We start from the raw sequence: 19,173 nt of genomic DNA, 5'->3' as shown, positions 1-19,173 counted from the left end.
GTAAAAAAAAAATCACAGATGAACTAATTATACTAAAAAGATGGTTTGATAAAAACAGACAATCACTGAACCAAAGTAAAACTTAAGTAATGCTATTTGGTAAGTGCAAAAAGGAAGCGTATGAGCAATTACAAATTGATGGTGTAGACATTGACAGGATGAACGAAACTAAATTTCTCGGGGTTATAATAGATGAGAAGATGAACTGGAAATCTAAAGATTTATACCATAAAGTGGCAAGAAACACCTCAATACTGAATAAAGCAAAAGTTGTTCTCGACTAAAAAGCACTACATATGCTCTACTGTTCACTGACATTACCATACCTAACTTATTGTGTGGAGTTTTGGGGTAATTACAAAAGTGCACTTCAGTCACTAACTGTGCTACAAAAAAAGGTCACTTAGGATAATTCATAATGCTGCTTACAGAGAACACACAACATTTTATTATGTCTTTTATATCTATTAAAACGTTTGGATCTAGTAAACTTTCAAACGGCTAAAATTATGTATAAAGCAAACAATAACCTTCTACCCAAAAATGTAAAACAATTCTTATCAACAAGAGAGGAGAAATATGATCTGAGGGGAAAATATAACCTAAAACACATATGCACGGACAACACTGAAAACTTTCAGCGTTTATGTATGTGGAATCAAGTTGTGGAATGGATTGAGTAAGGAACCCAAACAATGTACTAAAATAAGCGATTTTAAGAAAAAGTACAAGCAGTTGATGTTCACCAAATACAAAGAAGAAGAGACCTGAACTACTGTGTACATACAATACTATATCTAACCACTACTACACTAACTACTAACTCTTCATTTTGGTGAGTACATGGTCTGTACTCACTCATTATCAACCTACGATTCTGTCAACCATTTTATCAGTTATTATCATTAAGTTTGTAGCTTCCTTTCAGTAAGTATAAACCTTGGCTATGATTGCACTACATTGTCATGTAGCCTTACAAAGTACACCTGGAAAACAAGAGGTGAATAAATGTATTGCAACTGATGTGAAAATGATGACGGGTAGAATTAAATAAGCCTTGCTTCTTCCTACTCCTTTTTTGGACGTGCAAAATTGTGAATTGTACGATGTGATGTGCTCTAGTTTGATTCATATGCATGTTCAGGATGAATTAAAACATTAAACCCTTAATCATTACATTGTACCTATATGAAGGCACTCAGTTAATAATTCAAGCAATGAACATCAATAAAAACACTTTTTCTAAAATCTACTCAGCTAACAAGGTAATAAAACAACATTATCCTACACACGCCAGCACGTAACATCTCTATGGTAATCATAGGAACTACATCCCAACAGCTCCAGAAAGTCTTTTATTTCATACGAAACAGAGCAGGTGCGGAATCTGCACATTCAACAGACATATGTGGCTGAGAGGGACAGAGAAGCAGAAAAGCAAGCTTTCTACTGTTGGGGCTTTACAGGGCGAAACTCCCCCGGGATTCTTTTATTCTAATAGCTTTGAAATGAGTCTATGAGTCTCAAGGACAGTTTACAGTTTAATTCAAACAGGAGTAGATACAAACAATTGCAATGCCAGCACTGGATTAGTGGCCACCAAAGGTTTTAGCGAAGTCCAACTGATCTCCAAAGAAGAACCCTGTTTCGCTTTCTTTTATGACTTCTGTCAGAGAGGTGGTAGAAGGGGTGGAAAGGATATTAGGTACCAGCCCGTCTCAGTTGGACAGCTAATCGCTCCTCACACAGAGATTAAAATGGTGGCATATCTAGAAACTGTGTGTGTGTGTGTGTGTGTGTGTGTGTGTGTGTGTGTGTGCACAAGATAGAGAACAGTGTGTGTTTTTATCAGCCAAGATGTCCTCGTGATCACGTGTCATGTTTCTCCTTAAACATGTTTCTTTCAAAGCAAAGGGAAAATATTCCATTCCTAACAGTCCCCTAGACCAAATGTCTTGCTGTCCGAAAAAAACACAATTCATAGGCGATGCCAGAGGGAAAGTATTACATTCCTAACACTCCGACAAAGTATTGCAGACCAGTCTGAGGAAGACTGCAGGTGAGCAGTCGAAAACTGTAAAGTATGAATAACTCTGGTCTGTAAAAAGAACTGTTTAGAATGAAAGCATTGCAGAAAAGTCATATATTTTCCGACCTTTGGGTGTTTTTTTTTACCGTTTTCCTTTCATGGTTCACTGCGTTTGTCGCTTTCCCTGGTAACTACTTATATTTATGAAGGGAAAATTCCGTTCCTAATTCAATTACTTTCTTGGGAAAGTAATTAGAACAACGGGGGGGGCAATCACTTTTTCAAAAAGGGCAATGTAGGTTGGGATTTTTTTGTCCCTTACTAATAAGTTTCATTTAAAGTTTCATTTAAAAAGTGCATTTTGTGTTCAGTTGTGTTGTCATTGACTAATATTTACATTTTTCGTTTGGTGATCTGAAACATATTACACTTTTTCACACCACTGTATACTGTATGTTTGCTATGATGTACGTGTACACCACATCTCACGGCAGGGTAGGCTCCAGCTCACTCATGACCCAAAGCGGTATAGAAAGTGTATGGATGCATGATGGGATTTAAATGAGGGGAACATGCAGGATGGTCCAAAAGAGTGATGTTATTCTCCCTGAAGAAGTCCTTGGTCAAGCGAGCATTGTGAACTGCAGCGTTGTCCTGTTGAAAAACCCAGCTGTTACCACACAGACGAGGGCCCTCAGTCATGAGGGATGCCCACTGCAACATCTGCACGTAAGCAGCCGCCGTTTGACGACCCCGCACCACCTGAAGCTCCAGTGTTCCACTGAATGAAAAAGCACCCCAGATCATGATGGACCCCCTCCACTGTGCCAGGTAGAAAACATCTCAGGTGGGATCTCCTTGTCATGCCAGTAACGTTGGAAGCCATCTGGACCGTCAAGGTTACATTTTTTCTCATCATAGAATAAAGCTTTTTTCCACCTTTCAATGTCCCATGTTTGATGCTCCCTGGCAAAGTCTAAACGGGCAGTTTTGTGGCGTTGAAGGAGACGAGGTCTTTGAATTCCTTTTTTGTTTTTTAAAGCCTTTTCCTGCAGATGCCGTCTGATGGTTATTGTGCTGCAGTCGGCACCAGTAAGGGCCTTAATGTGGGTGGAAGACCGCCCTGTGTCTTGATGAACAGCCAATCGGATCCTCCGGCTCAGCGCAGGTGTGATTTTTTTGGATCTACCACTTGACTTTTTTGTTCCATAATGCTCAGGATCTTTAAAAAAATGTAGAATGACTGATTTACTGCACCCAACCTCAGCAGCAATGGCACGCTGCGAGAGGCCTTTCTTATGCAGCTCCACAATCCGACCACGTTGAAAAAGAGAAAGCTTCTTAGCTTTAGCCATCAGGAGGGCATGACAGTGTGAATGCCTGACAGAAAATGAACATTTTGAGCAGATTTTGGCTTTTATAGCCTAAACTTTTGGTCAGCTGATAAACAGCCTATTTCAGTTTTTTTTGTTGTTTTCAATAAATTACTTTTTCAAAATGCTTTTTGTCTCACTCCCCCTTCTTGTTTTTGCATATTGTAGCTCTACTTAAAACCTCATTAAGATCCAAATGTGCAAAATGCAAATTCTAGCAATTTTTCAACTGGTTTTAAGATTTTGATCAGGAGTGTATATACATTTAAAAAACAAATAAAAATGCATTTAGAAATAAAATATAAAATATTAATAATAATTAATCATATATCATTATTATATTTATATATTTTAATTTTATCATTTATTATTTAAAAAAATCTTAATTAATATTATATATAATTTATAATTATTGACTGTGACGTTGGACAAATATAATTAATTTATAATTTGTAGTTTAATTTAATTAGCACAGGAAGTGTTGCCATTTTGTCCAACTTTTGTTTATCCTGTAAATATGGTCACTTATTTTTTAAGAACACAAACAAAGTAGATAATGAGGAGGTGTTGTTGGAACTGCGGTTTAAAGCAATACCGAGGGGAAAAGGAAATCACATTAGAGCTTTTCCAGGTCACAGAATTGAAGAACAAACTCGTTATGAATAGTAAAGAGAAGAGCATTAAAATGCATCACCCCTTCAAATGGCACTTCCTCCCTGTTTGAATTTTATCCATGTTCCCAGACTGGAGTATCTATCCCGTTAAGACAGCTGTAGGACTTCTTCCTGCGCTATCGCTAATGATTCCCAATTAGTCAGCCTCTTGCTCCGCTCAACTTGGACCCCATCTAATTAAAGAACTCGTGTTTTGTCTGATGCAGGCCATGGCTGACTTGCTCAGTGTGTGTGTGTGTGTGTGTGTGTGTGTGTGTGTGTGTGTGTGTGTGCGCACTTGTGAGTCTTACCTGTTGACAAACTCTTCAAAGCGGATGCGGTGGGAGTAGCCCTGGCGGCGGATGCTGACCGTCTCCAGGATGCCCGTGTAGCGCAGCTGCACCATCACCCTGTCCTTGCAGAAGCACAGCGCTTTCCTGTCGTCGTTGGGCTTGATGCAGCGTACAAAGTGTGGATGACCCACCACCATCTTAGACAGCAAGTCCATCAGTGAGTACTGCAAGCATCACAACATAACAACATCAGAGTGGGCTGAATCAAGACCAGAAAACCTCCATCCTGCGGTGGAAGAGGCAATGAATAACAATAAATCTGTGTGGAAAAAATGTCACTAATTCAACGACATTTAAGAAAAAGTACTATGTTAAGATCACCAGTATGGTTACCAAGTGTGACCTGTATTCTGTGCACAAAAAACGTCTCTATGGCAGGGAGAGAACGATGTAAATGTACCGTAAGACAGGGGTTTTGATCATTGGGGTGCAATAAAATGAGAAATGAAACGTTGGAAAAGCGGAAATATATTTTCCCGGCCATAAGAATAACATGTAAACACAACATTTAACTCACCAACTGGCCACAACGTTAGGTACAGTAGATCCCTGCTTTTTGCCCACTCGCAAATCACGAAAAAGCGAGTAATTGATACACCCATAAAAACGTCTATTTTTCATACATGGCTCAGTCCTCCCCCTCCAAACCTCCCTGGTAGCTTGACGTTGATGTTCTCCTCCAATTTCGGATCACTGTTTGAAATAAATACTAATTATTATATTATATTCAGCTCCAGAAACCCCCCCCCCCCCTTCTCTCTTCAATTGTCATTGTTCACTTGCGCCACAATCCAGGTTTAATCCCTAAATATGTCCCACACACTTATTAAACAATTTCAAGAATAAATTGTATAGCTACGCACTACTAACGAATGATAACGGAAGATGATTCACATAACCAACTATGGTGCTGTGTCTATGAACTGCCGAACAAAGTGGGAAATCTCAACACTTGACAAAAAAAACATCAGTGAAGCCCAAAGACAAACATGTAAAACACGTGGGCTTTTTAAATAGTGGTCCATGAATGTTGTACATTTTATCTGTATTATGACCTATTTATAAATTATTACCAACTTACAGTGGACAAGCTGTGTTTTTTGCGGAAAAACGGCCTATGTTCTGAGAGAAAAATAATAATTTTTTGACCAAAAATCCACAAATTAGTGGGGCTGTGAATGCTGCATTGAATGTGCGGTCAGCACAATCACCATCAGAGCTTAAATGTGACTGGCAGCAAGGTATTGATGAAACATTATGTTGATCATTCATAACCACAGCAAACTACAACCACAAATATAAACATATTAAGTAAAACATCTCTGTAGTGTCAATTCAAAGTGGCATTCTTACTGTATATTTCTAGAGATAGAACTTTTAATATCTGCACAGTTGCTTCTTGAGGGAAACATCCAGTTCTTGTTCTTACTCTGTTGACATGTCTGACACTTGGCTGTGATAGGAAGATCACCTTTGTCACAACATCTGCTGCCTTGTGTGTGTTTATCCAGCCATCTGTAAGCAGGATGACGCAAAGCACCATCATGAAAGTCGAGGAGGGCTGCAAGCAAAAGCAGCTTAAGTGTTGATGAATAATCAAAAGTCACTGGAAGTAAATATTTATTTCTACAATGGCCTTGGCACGGGTGCGTCAGAGAGCTATTAATACACAGTTCACAGTGATACTGTAAGAGAAGTATTGATTTTACTTATAATGATTCATATTGTGGTTGTAGTTTGTGTACCACAGTACTGCAGCTCTTGTATGCGCACAAACTGGTGAGGTAGGCAGGCTCTGTCGTTGGCACTGAGCTGGACAGCCTGACATCTGTGGCAGAGCAAAGGACACTGAGGAGGCTTCCATCAACAGAAGAGCAGTTTCAGTGGCAGATTACTATCACTACCCTGCTCCATCGAAAGACTGAGCAGACTATTCCTCCCCCACGCCATGTGGCTTTTCAACACAACAGAGGGGGAGCGGTAAAAACACACACAGGACTGGACTTATTAAATGATTATGTGTTATTATGTATGATTATTATGTATTATTATTATTATTGTTATTATGTATTATTAAATTTGCCTTGATCTGCGCCATATTTATTTGTTTATTCATTCTTATTCTATTTTCTTATTTTTATTCTTAAAATATTTTGTTATTGTAAATTCTATCCATCCATCCATCCATCCATCCATCCATCCACTACATTGTGTTGGTGTACCTAATGTTGTCGCCACTGACTGAAAACGAGGCTATTCAACTAAATTGTCCAGGGAGCTACAATTTCAGAAAGCTAAGGACCAGAAAGGCCAGACTTGTCCCGTTATTATTATTATATTATTCTTATTTTGTATATCATGTCAATTCAAGGCCATACTTTCACACGTTTACCTCATCAAATGAACAATATATTAGGCATACATTAAAACACAAGCGATACCTTTCCACAAGTCAAAGACCTTCTACAGTATATGACCAAAGAGCTCTGCTGTTTTTCAGGATCAACAAGAAAAATGATAGCCAAAGATCCTCTGTGCAACAGGAGTGCTCTGCTGTTTTTAAAAACCTAATGTAAAAACGCTAGTCAAAGATCCTCTATGTCACAGGAGCAAAAACGCTAGTTAAAGATCTTCTATATGACAGAAGCTCTGCTGTTTTTCAGTACCGACAGAAAAAAAACACTAGTCAAAGGTCCCCTAAGAAACAGGAGCACTCTGCTGTTTTTAAGGACCTACTGGAAAACGCTAGTCAAAGATGTGAGAGGAGCACTCTGCTGTTTTTTAAGATCTACAACAAAAATCCTAGTCAAAGATCTCTATTTGTCAAGGGTTACGGTTGTTTTTCCCAACCACCAGTCTGTGGGTGGGGCCGAACCAGGTCATGGAAAACTTTCAGAAGCAATGAATGATTAAAAAAATGATAAAAAAAAAACAAAACACATATTTAACAAAATTGTTTTGTGAATAACTTCATTGAATTGCATGTAAATGCTTATCAATTTTGACAAGGCTATTGATTTATTGAAAGATTAATACAAGTTCACAGTTTTTGCATGTTTCTGTGGTTTTGTTTCAGGCGTATATACCCACTTTGTTTGGCGGTCCTTGAATGCACCATAGTGGTGTACTCCGAATGACTCTGGTGCAAACAGACTTCCCAGATTTCCCTTTTCTTCTTTCATCGCATCATTTTTCCCAACACCGCCCATACCACCCCCAGCCCCCCAAGCCTAACCCTAACCCAATCCCCTAAACCTAACCCTAACCCCTAAACCCTAACCCAACTCCTAACCTATAACCCTAACCCTAACCCCAAACCTAACCCTAACACCCAACCCTAACCAAACCCGCGCCCAAACCAAACACCTAACACCTAACCCAACACTAGCCTAACACTAACCCTTAACCCCGAGCTCAAACCACGAACTCTCTAACCCGACCCTAAACTTAACCAACCTCCTAAACCTCTAACCCTCTAACCCTAACGCAACCTTAACACTGACCCCATAACCCTAACCCCACCCTAACCCCAACCCGCCAAAGGTTTATTGGACTACAAACAGGACTGTGGACTCAAAAAGGTTGGGCAGCACTGCTTTATATAACAGGAGTGCCCTGCTGCCTTTCGCAATCTGCTGAAACATGTTCACTCCCACCGCTTGAACTGATCTTGCAGGCTGGTGTGATGTCTTCGACGGGCCTAATTTGGCCCACGGGTCCCGGGTTGAATACACCTGATTCATCTTGTACAAAGCATGATAACATTTATTGAGTGAGCAAAAAGAAAAAGAACCTACACGGAAATAGGAGGCCACCGTCTGTCTCCTCATGTTGGTGGTTTCGTCTGGGTGACGCATCATCTCCATGGTGTCCACCTGAACACAGACATCCCCAGTGAACACCGTGCATCGATGAGCGGACCAGAACCGGCGTGTCTTTCTTGTGCGGCACGTTGAAATGAGCTGCTGTTTATTTGCAAGCGGATGTTGCCTTGCAGACATAAAGGTATCATTCCAGCCGCTGTAAATGGGCCGGATGGGAACACACAGCTGTACTAAGCGTGGCGTCGGAATAACACGGCCCCATAAACAATTAAAGCTAACAATCTCGGGAATAAGCGAGTGCTGCTGTGGGGCACAGGAGAATTGCAGTCTGAATAATGAGACTAGACGTCATCAGGCACAGAGCCTTCTCGACGACGGATTAACGAGGACACAATATAAGCCTTCTAATGGCTTTGGCAGTTCATGGCTTCATCAAAATTAATGAAGCAATAGATATTTTATGGTAAATCTACGTGGCAAAGTGCATACATTACCTTAATACTTTATTTCAACAGAGAAAGAAAGGTACGTCCAAAGCTCTCTGCAGGAGCTCCATGAATGCTTTGAGCATTTCTGATCACTCGCACGTACAAAGGCGCATGCGAGACTTAAAATAAGCTAACTACCCTCATTTGACTTTATTCTGCTCCTTCTGGTGACTTTTTTGTCACCGTCACTTCCTCTCAACTATACTTGGCAGCTTTGATTGAGAACACGATGGCGTACATATTACATCAATACCACAGAGTTGCTATTAGAATATCCTGACATGCGAGAGGGTTCGTTGCCAAGAGGCGGACGAGCATTCAAGAGAGCAACTGGATTAAGATTCCAAGTTAGAGGAACATCGTTAAAGTTTGGATGAAGAGTATGATCAGATTGAAGAGTAGGATTCAACACCACACAGTACAGTTACGTTCAGTTCATTAAGGTATGCAACTTTTTGAGTTTTGTCTATGGGGACCAAAATAACTGATCCAAACCCACTGGTCTGGTAGCTTGGGTCGCAAACATGTTTTCAGTGGGCCGCGGGTGTTGTTCTTGTGCTTTTGTTGTGATGGGGATTTTTTTTAATGCGAGATGGACAGGCAAACCTCTTCATTTACTGGCCAATCTACGTTCCTACCCTCATCTATGGTCATGAGCTTTGGGTAGCGAAAGAATAAGTTTGCGGGTACAAGCAGCCAAAATGAGTTTTCTCAATAGGGTGGCTGGGCTCTCCCTAAGAGATAAGGTGAGAAGCACTGTCATCCGGGAGAAACTCTGAGTCGAACCGCTGCTCCTCCGCACTGAGAGGAACCAGATGAGGTGGCTTGGGCCTCCCGGGCGCGTAGCTGGGGAGGTGTTTAGGACAGTCCGACCAGTAGGAGTCGTCGGGGAAGACCCAGGAGAGGCTATGCTTCTCAACTGGCTTGGGAACACCTTGGGAAGAAGTATCCGAGAACAGGAAAGTCAAGGCTTCCCTGCTTAGGCTGCTGTCCCTGCAAGCTGACCTTGGATAAGTGGAAGAAGATGATGGGTGGATGTGTTAGTCCTGTCTCTTGTTGAGCCTTAGAAAGTGTTTTGCCTGTAAATATTTTATGGAATGTTCGTCGAATGTGCATCTTAGTCTTTTTTTGGCATTTATGAGACGATGGTGCAGCTTCCTTGACATCTTATGACATCGCTGGAGTGTTGTCTCCAATGGAGCTACAAAGCTTGGGCAGGGTAGTGTGGAGAATCAACTGTTGCCCTTGCAGAAGACCCCCTCACCATGCAGCCGATGGATCCAAGGGAATGACAAAAGTCAGTGCAGCTAAGCACCAAGAAGTTGCTGGAACTACGTTGAAGACAAGGTCATACCTTCTTCGGGACTCCAGTTCCTATTTGATGCTGCGGTTTACTCCCCTAGCCTTTCCCATGTATGGGTTTGAAACAGGGTCTGCCTTTCTCAAGGCATCCCTGCTGCCAAATGCAAGAATATTTACCCATAGCTGAGACCGTAATACAGGGGTGTCTAACTCAATCGCACAGGGGGCCAAAACTCAAAGCCTACTTTAGGTTGTGGGCCCAACTGGACATTATCCCCCTCCACATCCCCCAACTTTGTATCTTTGTTATTATTTATCCTGAAATGTTCAACACTTATTATTATAGATGCATATTTCTGCATATTGAAAGTATTAAACACGTAAAAGTCTTCTTATCCTTTTACCCAACATAATTGGTGAATGAAGCACATTCATATGCATCATCAATACACACACACAGATGCTTGTTTGAAGCTGCCAACATGACAGGACATGCCCCAATAAACCAGGCTGAAAAAACAGTAGTTAGTATGGTCAGATTTTGAGAAAATGTCTCATTAGCGCTGACAAGTAAGCAGCCTACATACCTGTTATCCTGGTTCCCCGCACATGCAGTGGCGGGATTGGAACATACAATAAATGCACCCCCCAAAATGCACATGTGTCTTTATGCGGACATACATTTTTTTAAAGCTTCACTTGTGTGGATGGACATTTTTTTCACACCAGAGTGGGGGAAATGTGCATTTTTTTCATGTCCGTTCATTCCTGCTTGACATTTCTACTTTCCGATAGTCTGCGGATATACAACTATGGTTGTTTTGACATAGTTGTTTGTTTCAATAAAGTGATTGTTAATCAACCACATCTTCGTCATCCTCTCAATGTTTGGGCAAAAGCTACAGTATTTTATATAAACAAAGAAACATCACAATCTGTGTTTGCAGCTGTGGAATGGGCAGATGGGCATTTCCCAGCATGCTTTGCGTAGTTAAAATGATCACTCTTGTCTTAGGCCTCTTAAAGTGTTATTTTGTACAGACAGGGTGTAAAAGTTAAAGTGTTGCATTGCCGTTTTTAGTCGTGTACAGTTAAATTATTTGGACTTTTGGTCTGCATTTGGCATTAAGAATGGCTGTGAATTGCTTTAATGCTATATACAATATTGTTTCCACTTTTCAAGTTAAAATGCCAGAAGAGTAGTTTATACCAGAAAAATCACGTAATTACGCCGATTGCTTTAAACAGTTTGTTTGATAAGGTCCGCGAGGCGGGACAGCTCAATGCTACAATGCTACAGTTCCGTGGGCCGGATAAAATTACAGCGCAGGCAAGAGTTGGCCCCCAGGCCTGAGTTTGACACATATGCCTTAACAGGTACTATGCCGCTGGGCCGGAGTGAACCCGGGAGTGATGGTAATTAAGGGGTAACTCCACTTTCCACCAGGTCTTCAGAGCTTGCGGCCTGAAGCCACACTACTGGTTGCAGTTAGTCTTGCTCAGGACCCTTAATAGCGGAACGTCGTTACCTGAGGACCACCTGTAAAGCTGTAGCTAGTAGTGGACTAAGGCCTTGCATGGTAGCGTATCTGTCCCCACCAGTGCGCACTCCGTAGAGGAAACCCAAGCCAGATCAGGTCCCAGCTGTTTCCTGGTGAACCCAACTGAACTGTACCAGTTGGTGGAAACGTGGATTTAAATTCAGACGTTCTGATTCCAACAGAGCCTTACCTTCAAGAGGTATTTGGGAGACTTTGAGGACAGCAACATTTAGGTGAGAAACATGGAATGAAAGAGAAAGAGAAGTAGTACAGTATATAGTACAGTACATATACAAATAGTACAAACAAAGGAGATAAAGTGCACATTTTCCAAAGTGGACAGTAGACTGCAGATATTAAATATTAAGCAAAGTTTGAAACTGAACTGTACAGACAAGAGATTTAAAAACTGATTTGACACATTGATGACTATCTTACTATTATCTTACTATTCTGGTATAATCCAGTATGACCAATATTAATTAAAAAAGATTCCCTTGAGATAGTTTAATAAAATATCAACATTGTGAAACGTTTTTCCGTAGAAATCAACACATTTCAATGTACTGTGTTATGGTTCAAGACAAATTAATGATGCTAATACTTTACAAAGGGTGGTAGTTGAGTCAAATAGTTGGGAGTTGATGTTTATCAACCTCAAGGGAAAATTTGTGTTTTCCTACTTGTAACCACAAGTATCACAGCTGGGTGTGTCTTATAATAAACTACAGTTTGGTTATTGCCCTAAACCTTTCGAGCCTTTTCCCAAGAGAACAGGATTTCACATGTACAGCAACGCACTGCGATGCAAGTGCTGAGGCAAACGTTTTATTGACATACAGTATTTGAGGCTCATCTCTGCACTTTTTGGCAAATTCCAGCCTGGCCTTCCTATTCTTTTTGCTAATGAATGCTTTGCATCTTCTGGTGGAGCTGTTGTACTTTTGTTCATGAAGTCTTCTATGAAGAGTAGATAGTGATACCTTCACTCCTGCCCTCTTGCATGTTGTTACTGTTGTCTACTAACAGTTGTTTCTACAGGGACTTTCTTTACAGCTGTCACAATGTTTTTCTCATCAACTTCTGATGTTTTCCTTGGTCTACCTGGTCCATGTCTGTTACTTAGTACACCAGTGGTTTCTTTCTTCTGTAGGACATTCCAAATGGTTGCAGTGGCTATGACCAATGTTTGTGCAATGCTTCTGGTTGATTTTCCATCTTGGCTTGGTTTCAGCCATAGACAGCTCTCTGGTTTTCATGTTGTTTTCACCGGTAAATGTAGTCTACACAGGCAAACCTAATCTACCCAATCTGAAAGTGAGCGTAGACATCCAGTACTATTGAGTGAATAAGTAAGGTATTTGGCAACAAAACATAGTCACATGTTCCAATACTTTTTTTCACTTAAAAAATGGGTAGCTTCAAACAAAAGGTGCGATCTTCTAAGCAGTGCATCCCAATGCAAATACCTGGAAATAAAACTGAAATGTTGCTCTCTGGTCTTATATTCATCTTTTAATGTCAAATCCAAATGTTTTCATTCTATGGCACAGATAAAGGAATTGGCTTGACTGTTTCAATACAAGTGGAGAGCACTGTATGTCATGTTTGTACAAGAAAGTGTGTTCCCAAATAATACCATTGAAAAAGTGGGTTAGTTTTGTGAGAACATCATAGTTAGAAGTTGAAAGTATGCTCAGCGGGCCTGATTGAGGCGTGTTGACTCTGTCATTTTGGAAAACCAAAAGTTCCCTTAAGTGGCCATAAACATCAGAAAAGTTGCAAAAAGTGTGAATGCCAGATGGCGATGCCGCATCACCACAAGCAAGAGAAGAAACATAACAGGGTAGTCTATTAATGTTGGCTACGCTTCACAGCGCCGTTTCTTTTTATTGGGCTGCAATGCCTGTGAGCAACTCATAAAAAACATAATGCTCTCATATGCCACAAGTCGGACCTCAGGAGTCTCACCTTGCTGCGTCCTGAGTTGAGTTGCGGAGGCAGAGATCGAGATGCAGCGCTCACCCGTGCTCGCGCCGTAGCGAGGTTACCTATCCAAAACAAAAACAATGTTTGTGAAAATAGGACGACCATATTTGGTTAGCTATGGAGAGGGTGGTATCATGGAAATAATGGTGTCCACACACAAGCAATTTGAGTATGCAGTGCTACTTTGGTTTTTGTTATTAAATCCTTCCAAAAGGTCCAATGGAAACTGCATTGTACAAAAACCAAAGCAATTTTACCCATAAGACATAATGTAAATTCAATTCATCTCTTCTAGGTACCCAACATATGAACACAAATACATTTTATAGAGAAAAAATATAGTTAACATAGTAACATATGTAATATATGTAATTAATATGTAATTAATATAGTACCAATGTGAAATAATTATAAATGAGGTATGAATGGAACTTATTGTAGATGTGGATTTCACCTAAATTCTGGCGAGATGGAATTCAATAGTGTTTCTCACCTTCTTTATCAAATTGCTGCACTCACAACGTTCTATGGAGTTATTTAGCAGTCGTACGCAATCAAAAATGCATGGAAGGTGAGTCGGTAACGCGTAGGGTGCTTTGTTTGGGCACTCGATTCCGAGGAACGATTCAGTACAAACCAAACGGGCTAGTTTGTTATTGTTGGGACAGGCCTGTTTACAGGGCAACAAGTCCCACCAGTTTCTTTTATTCTAACAGCTGGGAAATTAGTCTAGGAGTCGCAAAGACAGTTTACAATTGAATTCAAACAGGAATAGATACAAACAATTGCAATGACAGCGCTGGAGAGAGAGATTTGCAGGCCAATGAAGGTTTAGCAAAGTCCAATCGATCTCTGAAGAGGAACCTCTTTTTATAACTTCTGTCAGAGAGGTGGTAAAATGGGTGTAAACTTCCCGTTTATAGGCTCCAGCCAGTCTAGGTTGGACAGCTAATCACCCAGACAGAGATTTAAAAAGTGGCATATCTAGAAACTATTTGTGTGTGCGCAGATAAAAACAGGGTGCATCTTTTTCAAGTGAAAGATCTTTCTTATTGTATAACTGAAACACATACCGAAACAGGTAAATGTGACAATTTTCCTTATTTTCAAATGCAAATGTATGATGCAGTGGTGTTCACAAAACATAAGTACAAAACATTATCTTATACGTCATCAATGAATGCCTCTCTGACTGTCAATCACAACTAAGCATGATTATCTTTGTTAAGGCTACATTTTGATTCCTCTCTTATAGGATTATGAAGGTGTACCTAATGTTGGGTCTTTTAGGCATGTGCCGCTCGATCGGCCAGAGATCAATATCGGCCGATTTCCGTAAAAAAACGGCATATGCCAATAAATGCCTTTCAGAGCCATTCACAAAAAAATGATCGGCGTGCTACGGCAACCGCTACATGTGTGCCGCGTCATGCAGGGTTCCCAACACCTGTATTGAGCCGACAAGGGACGCACTTTGTGCCGTATTGCCGCGAGAATCAACGTTAGTCTGTAAAACCTCAATAGCTTCAGTTTGATTAAGGCTACGCCAATCCATGCCAACGTGTTTGATAACTCCCTTATCAAACCTATTGCTCTTCAACTTTTTTTGCATCTTTATTTACATGCTTTGCCTAGCTGTCACTGGTGGCAGCTAGCTAGCACTAGCTAGGGCTATCCGCCTAGCTTTTGGTCTTTGGACTCCAAATGTGACAAATATGCGAGCGTCTTCGTCACACACACAAGAATGGACAAGCGACAGTGTGCAGGGATACGGTGGGAGACAAATAAACGGCGAGTGATTTGTGAGGTTTGCGTTTTTCGAGGAGGCTTTTTATGATGCAAATGTATTACTCTTTTGAACGCATATTGTTTTGAGAAGCCAAACTCCTTACTTAAATGACCCAGCAACTAAGCAGAACTACGTTACTCGTCACAGAAATCTGACCAGAATTGGACTTGCCGGACCAACTGGGGGCGAAGTCACTGTTGATGTAGTACACTGCTGATGGGGATTTCATACAACTTCATGTAAAAAATCTGAACTATCCCTTTAACTGAGGCAACTGAGGCCTGCAGTTCTCTGGATGTTGTTCTGGGGTCTTTTGTGACCTCTTGGATGAGTTGTCGCTGTGTTCTTGGGGTCATTTTGGTTGGTCGGCCACTCCTGGTAAGGTTCACCACTCTTCCATGCTTTTTCAATTTGGGGATAATGGCTCTCACTCTGGTTCGCTGGAGCCCCAAAGCTTTAGAAATGGCTTTATAACCTGTTCCAGACTGATATATCTTAATTAATCTCAGTTAAGTTATGTTTTAAAAGGGGGGCAATCACTATTTCACACATAGCCATGTAGGTCTGCATCAAAAGTTTAATTTAAAAACTGCATTTTGTGTTTAGTTGTGTTGTCATTGGCTAATATTTAAATTTGTTGGACGATTTGAAACATATTAGTGTGACAAACATGCAAAAAAATAAAAACTTCTTCACTGTATATCACTGGTGAAACTTACAGAGGATGAGACGCCTTCTTTAAGAAGACTTTGGATGTGAGAGCACATAATTTGATGGCGTTCTAGCAGGACTTGCAGGTACCAGGGCTCCAAGTGAGAGAGCAGTCGGCAAACCTGGTATCTTTCACCGCTGAGAGAGGATGGTCATCTCGTCCGATGAATTCAGTTATTTTTCGGGTTATTTGCTTTAGACTTCCGTAACACACATATGGGCGTTTTGGCTACATCAGCTGCCATTTGACTGATGATCACATTGTGAGCCTCAAAAACTCACCATACTCCGTCAAGTGTTTGTTCTTCAAATGCCGCATTAAGTGAAAGATTTTTAACGTGCTAACCGGTGAGATATTTTTCATGGCATGCTCTGCAGGGTGCGAGATTAATATCACTCTTACAAACTAAAGGTAAGCCCTACTTGGCAGGTTTGTTTTGGGGTTGGCACGCCTGCGCAGTGTGAAGGAAAGTGGGGGGGAGACGCTACAGCGTCGCTACAGCCTGCATGCCGCAATGCTACGAGCCAGAGGTGATCGGCTTTTGTGATCGGCACTGAAAGGCATTTATCGGCATATGCCGAGCACATGCACATGCTTTTTCATGGGCCGCACGGTGGTCTAGTGGTTAGCACGTTGGCCAACACAGTAACAGCCTGGAGATCGGGAAGATCTGGTTCGATTCTCCCCTGGGCATTTCTGTGTGGAGTTTGCATGTTCTCCCCGTGTGCGCGTGGGTACTCCGGCTTCCTCCCACATTCCAAAAACATGCAGGTGAGGTTAATTTGTGACTCTAAATTGTCCATAGGTATGAATGTGAGCATGAATGGTTGTTTGTCTATATGTGCCCTGCGATTGGCTGGCGACCAGTCCAGGGTGTACCCGAAGTCAGCTGGGATAGGCTCCAGCATACCCCCGCAACCCTAATGAGGAAGAAGCGGTATAGAAAATGGATGGATGCTTTTTCATGGGAAATCATCCAATTTTGATTGGTGGCTGATCAATCAGAATCAGCATCCCTAATGACAAATAACCACAAAACAAAAAATAAAAAATAAAAACGATGCCCACACTGTTTGAGTGGAGATGTGCTTGGTAAATAAAATAGTGTATAATTGAAATGCTGCGATTGGCCCCAGCAACCTGTTCAGTTTATTCCCTTTCAAGTTAAGCAGGACAGATTTCTATTCAATAAAGGTATTTATTTGTATTATTTTATTTTGTTATTTTGAACAAAAAAATGTATAATTGTTGAACAATTTATTAGTTTTTATTAGTTTTGTGTTAAACAGTACAAAAATGTTTCACACAAATAAATGCAAAATAAGACAATCCGCCGAAGAGATTGTTTTTTAACAATCACCTATTCGCCAAGCACGCCTGGAATTGTCTAACGGCGTGCCTGCCCAATAGCATTCATGTACAGTTAATTCGTGTGATCAGTATCGGCTGATCTCACTCATGGATGATCGGTATTGGAATCAGCAGCCTAAAACCCTGATCGGAGCATCCCTCGTATGTTTATACTGCGCTATGATGTTAAAAACGATTCCAAAGAAGCTGAAAGGCGTTAGGAGAGCATCTGCGTGCACAACAGAGGATGTTGTGAATGCGGCATATGCATGACAGTCTCAAAGTTTCTGCACAAGATGTCCAAATGTTTTCTCTGGCTATATCTTCACAGGCTAAACTGTGATTAATAGCAGTGAAAGCAGCCTTTGAAGCAGGATTGTGGCATCAAAGTCCTAATCCATGGGTGGCAGGATTTTTATAATGAGTGGGAAGTATCTTAACACATTTCAAAGGCTTTACTCCATGAATAAACAATAGCTGCACAGATGTGCCACACACACCTTTGCAAAAAAAAAAAAAAGAAAGAAACACACACAGGAAGCAGCATTCTCCAAGCAGGCTCGTATCGCAAGGAGGAAAAGCTTTGTAGGTTTTGTGACATCGCGACAATTGCATAAACACACACAGGGCCAACTTCTTTCCAGTGTTTGTGATACATTTTTAATTTCAAGTGCAGGTTTTGACAAACGAGCTTTAAAGGCTGGATTAGCACCTGCTCTCTTCTCTAAAATAATACTTGCCTTACAAATGCCAATCAAACTGAGATTAAAATCAAACTAAGATAAATCACTGCGGCCTTTTTCGACAGTTGACACAATCACACAGCATCACGATACATGTGATCACTTCAAAAGAGACCCATACATCTTTTAAGATTGCAAACAGTGCTGCTTTGACTTTGACATTTATCCTCTAATTATTTATTCATCTTTACCCCTTTATGCCATTTTAACTTATATATTTTGTGTTTGCACCGACCGTGCACTTATGAAAAAATCCAATCTGAGGTACAGCAAAAGCTCCAACGGATCTAAGAGAGGTCCGTTTGGAAACGGAGTAACATTTTGTGGAAAAATGCACGTCAAACTGTCGTCATGCTATATTGTATGGGGGCAGGTTTTTTTTTTTACTCAACTGCAGATAGGTGGAGGCGTCTATTACGTGTGAAGCCTTTATGTTGTACAAGCAAATCTTCTTAATGATATTTTTAAAAATTCATTTTGATGAAGGTTAGCGGTGTAGGCAAAACCTGTCAAGGTGACTAAATAATGGTTACAAATGTGTTAGTAAATAAAATACAAGTACATTTGTTCCTTGCTACATCGCAGTTTGAACATCGCTCCCTCGCTCTAGCATGGTTTTCCAAAAAGTCCTCGGGGAAGACCCAGGACACATTGACAGACTATGTCTCTCAACTGGCCTGGGAACGCCTCGGGATCTGCTAGGAGTACCTGGATGAAGTGGCTGGGAAGCCAGAACTCTGGGCTTCCCTGTTTAGGCTGCTGCCCCCGCCACCCGATCTCGGATAAGCGGTAGAAGATGGATGGATGGTTTAAATTTTATGCTACCAAAATGACGTTATTTTTCCTCGTAATACTACGTTATTCTCATAAAATTAAGACTTTATCTCTTTAGATCACAACTTTTTTCTCTTAATATTTTGACTTTATTCTTGTAAAATGACTGCTGATTTTTCCATTTTTGCTGTTGTTGTTGTTTTTTTTTTTTTAGTTTTCTTGTTAAATTATATTGTTAGAAAGTGCTGTGGGC

General features: G+C 40.8%; 1 protein-coding gene across 5 annotated transcripts in view; it reads right to left on the bottom strand.

The window, feature by feature from the left end:
* myo3b (myosin IIIB) overlaps window positions 1-19,173 on the bottom strand; it is a 185,807-nt gene that overhangs the window by 62,298 nt on the left and 104,336 nt on the right. For all 5 annotated transcript variants that reach the window (XM_054786516.1, XM_054786514.1, XM_054786515.1 and 2 more), the window contains 4 exons: window positions 13,535-13,614; window positions 11,754-11,774; window positions 8,206-8,283; window positions 4,367-4,572 (listed from right to left, as the gene is read on the bottom strand). In XM_054786516.1, coding sequence (XP_054642491.1) covers window positions 4,367-4,572; window positions 8,206-8,283; window positions 11,754-11,774; window positions 13,535-13,614 — 385 coding nt within the window. The remainder of the gene's footprint in view (window positions 1-4,366; window positions 4,573-8,205; window positions 8,284-11,753; window positions 11,775-13,534; window positions 13,615-19,173) is intronic.

This window comes from Dunckerocampus dactyliophorus, chromosome 9 (genome assembly GCF_027744805.1).
Source record: "Dunckerocampus dactyliophorus isolate RoL2022-P2 chromosome 9, RoL_Ddac_1.1, whole genome shotgun sequence".
Lineage (NCBI taxonomy): Eukaryota > Metazoa > Chordata > Actinopteri > Syngnathiformes > Syngnathidae > Dunckerocampus > Dunckerocampus dactyliophorus.
Note: the sequence above shows the minus strand (reverse complement) of the source record. Positions and strands in the feature narration are given on the sequence as shown.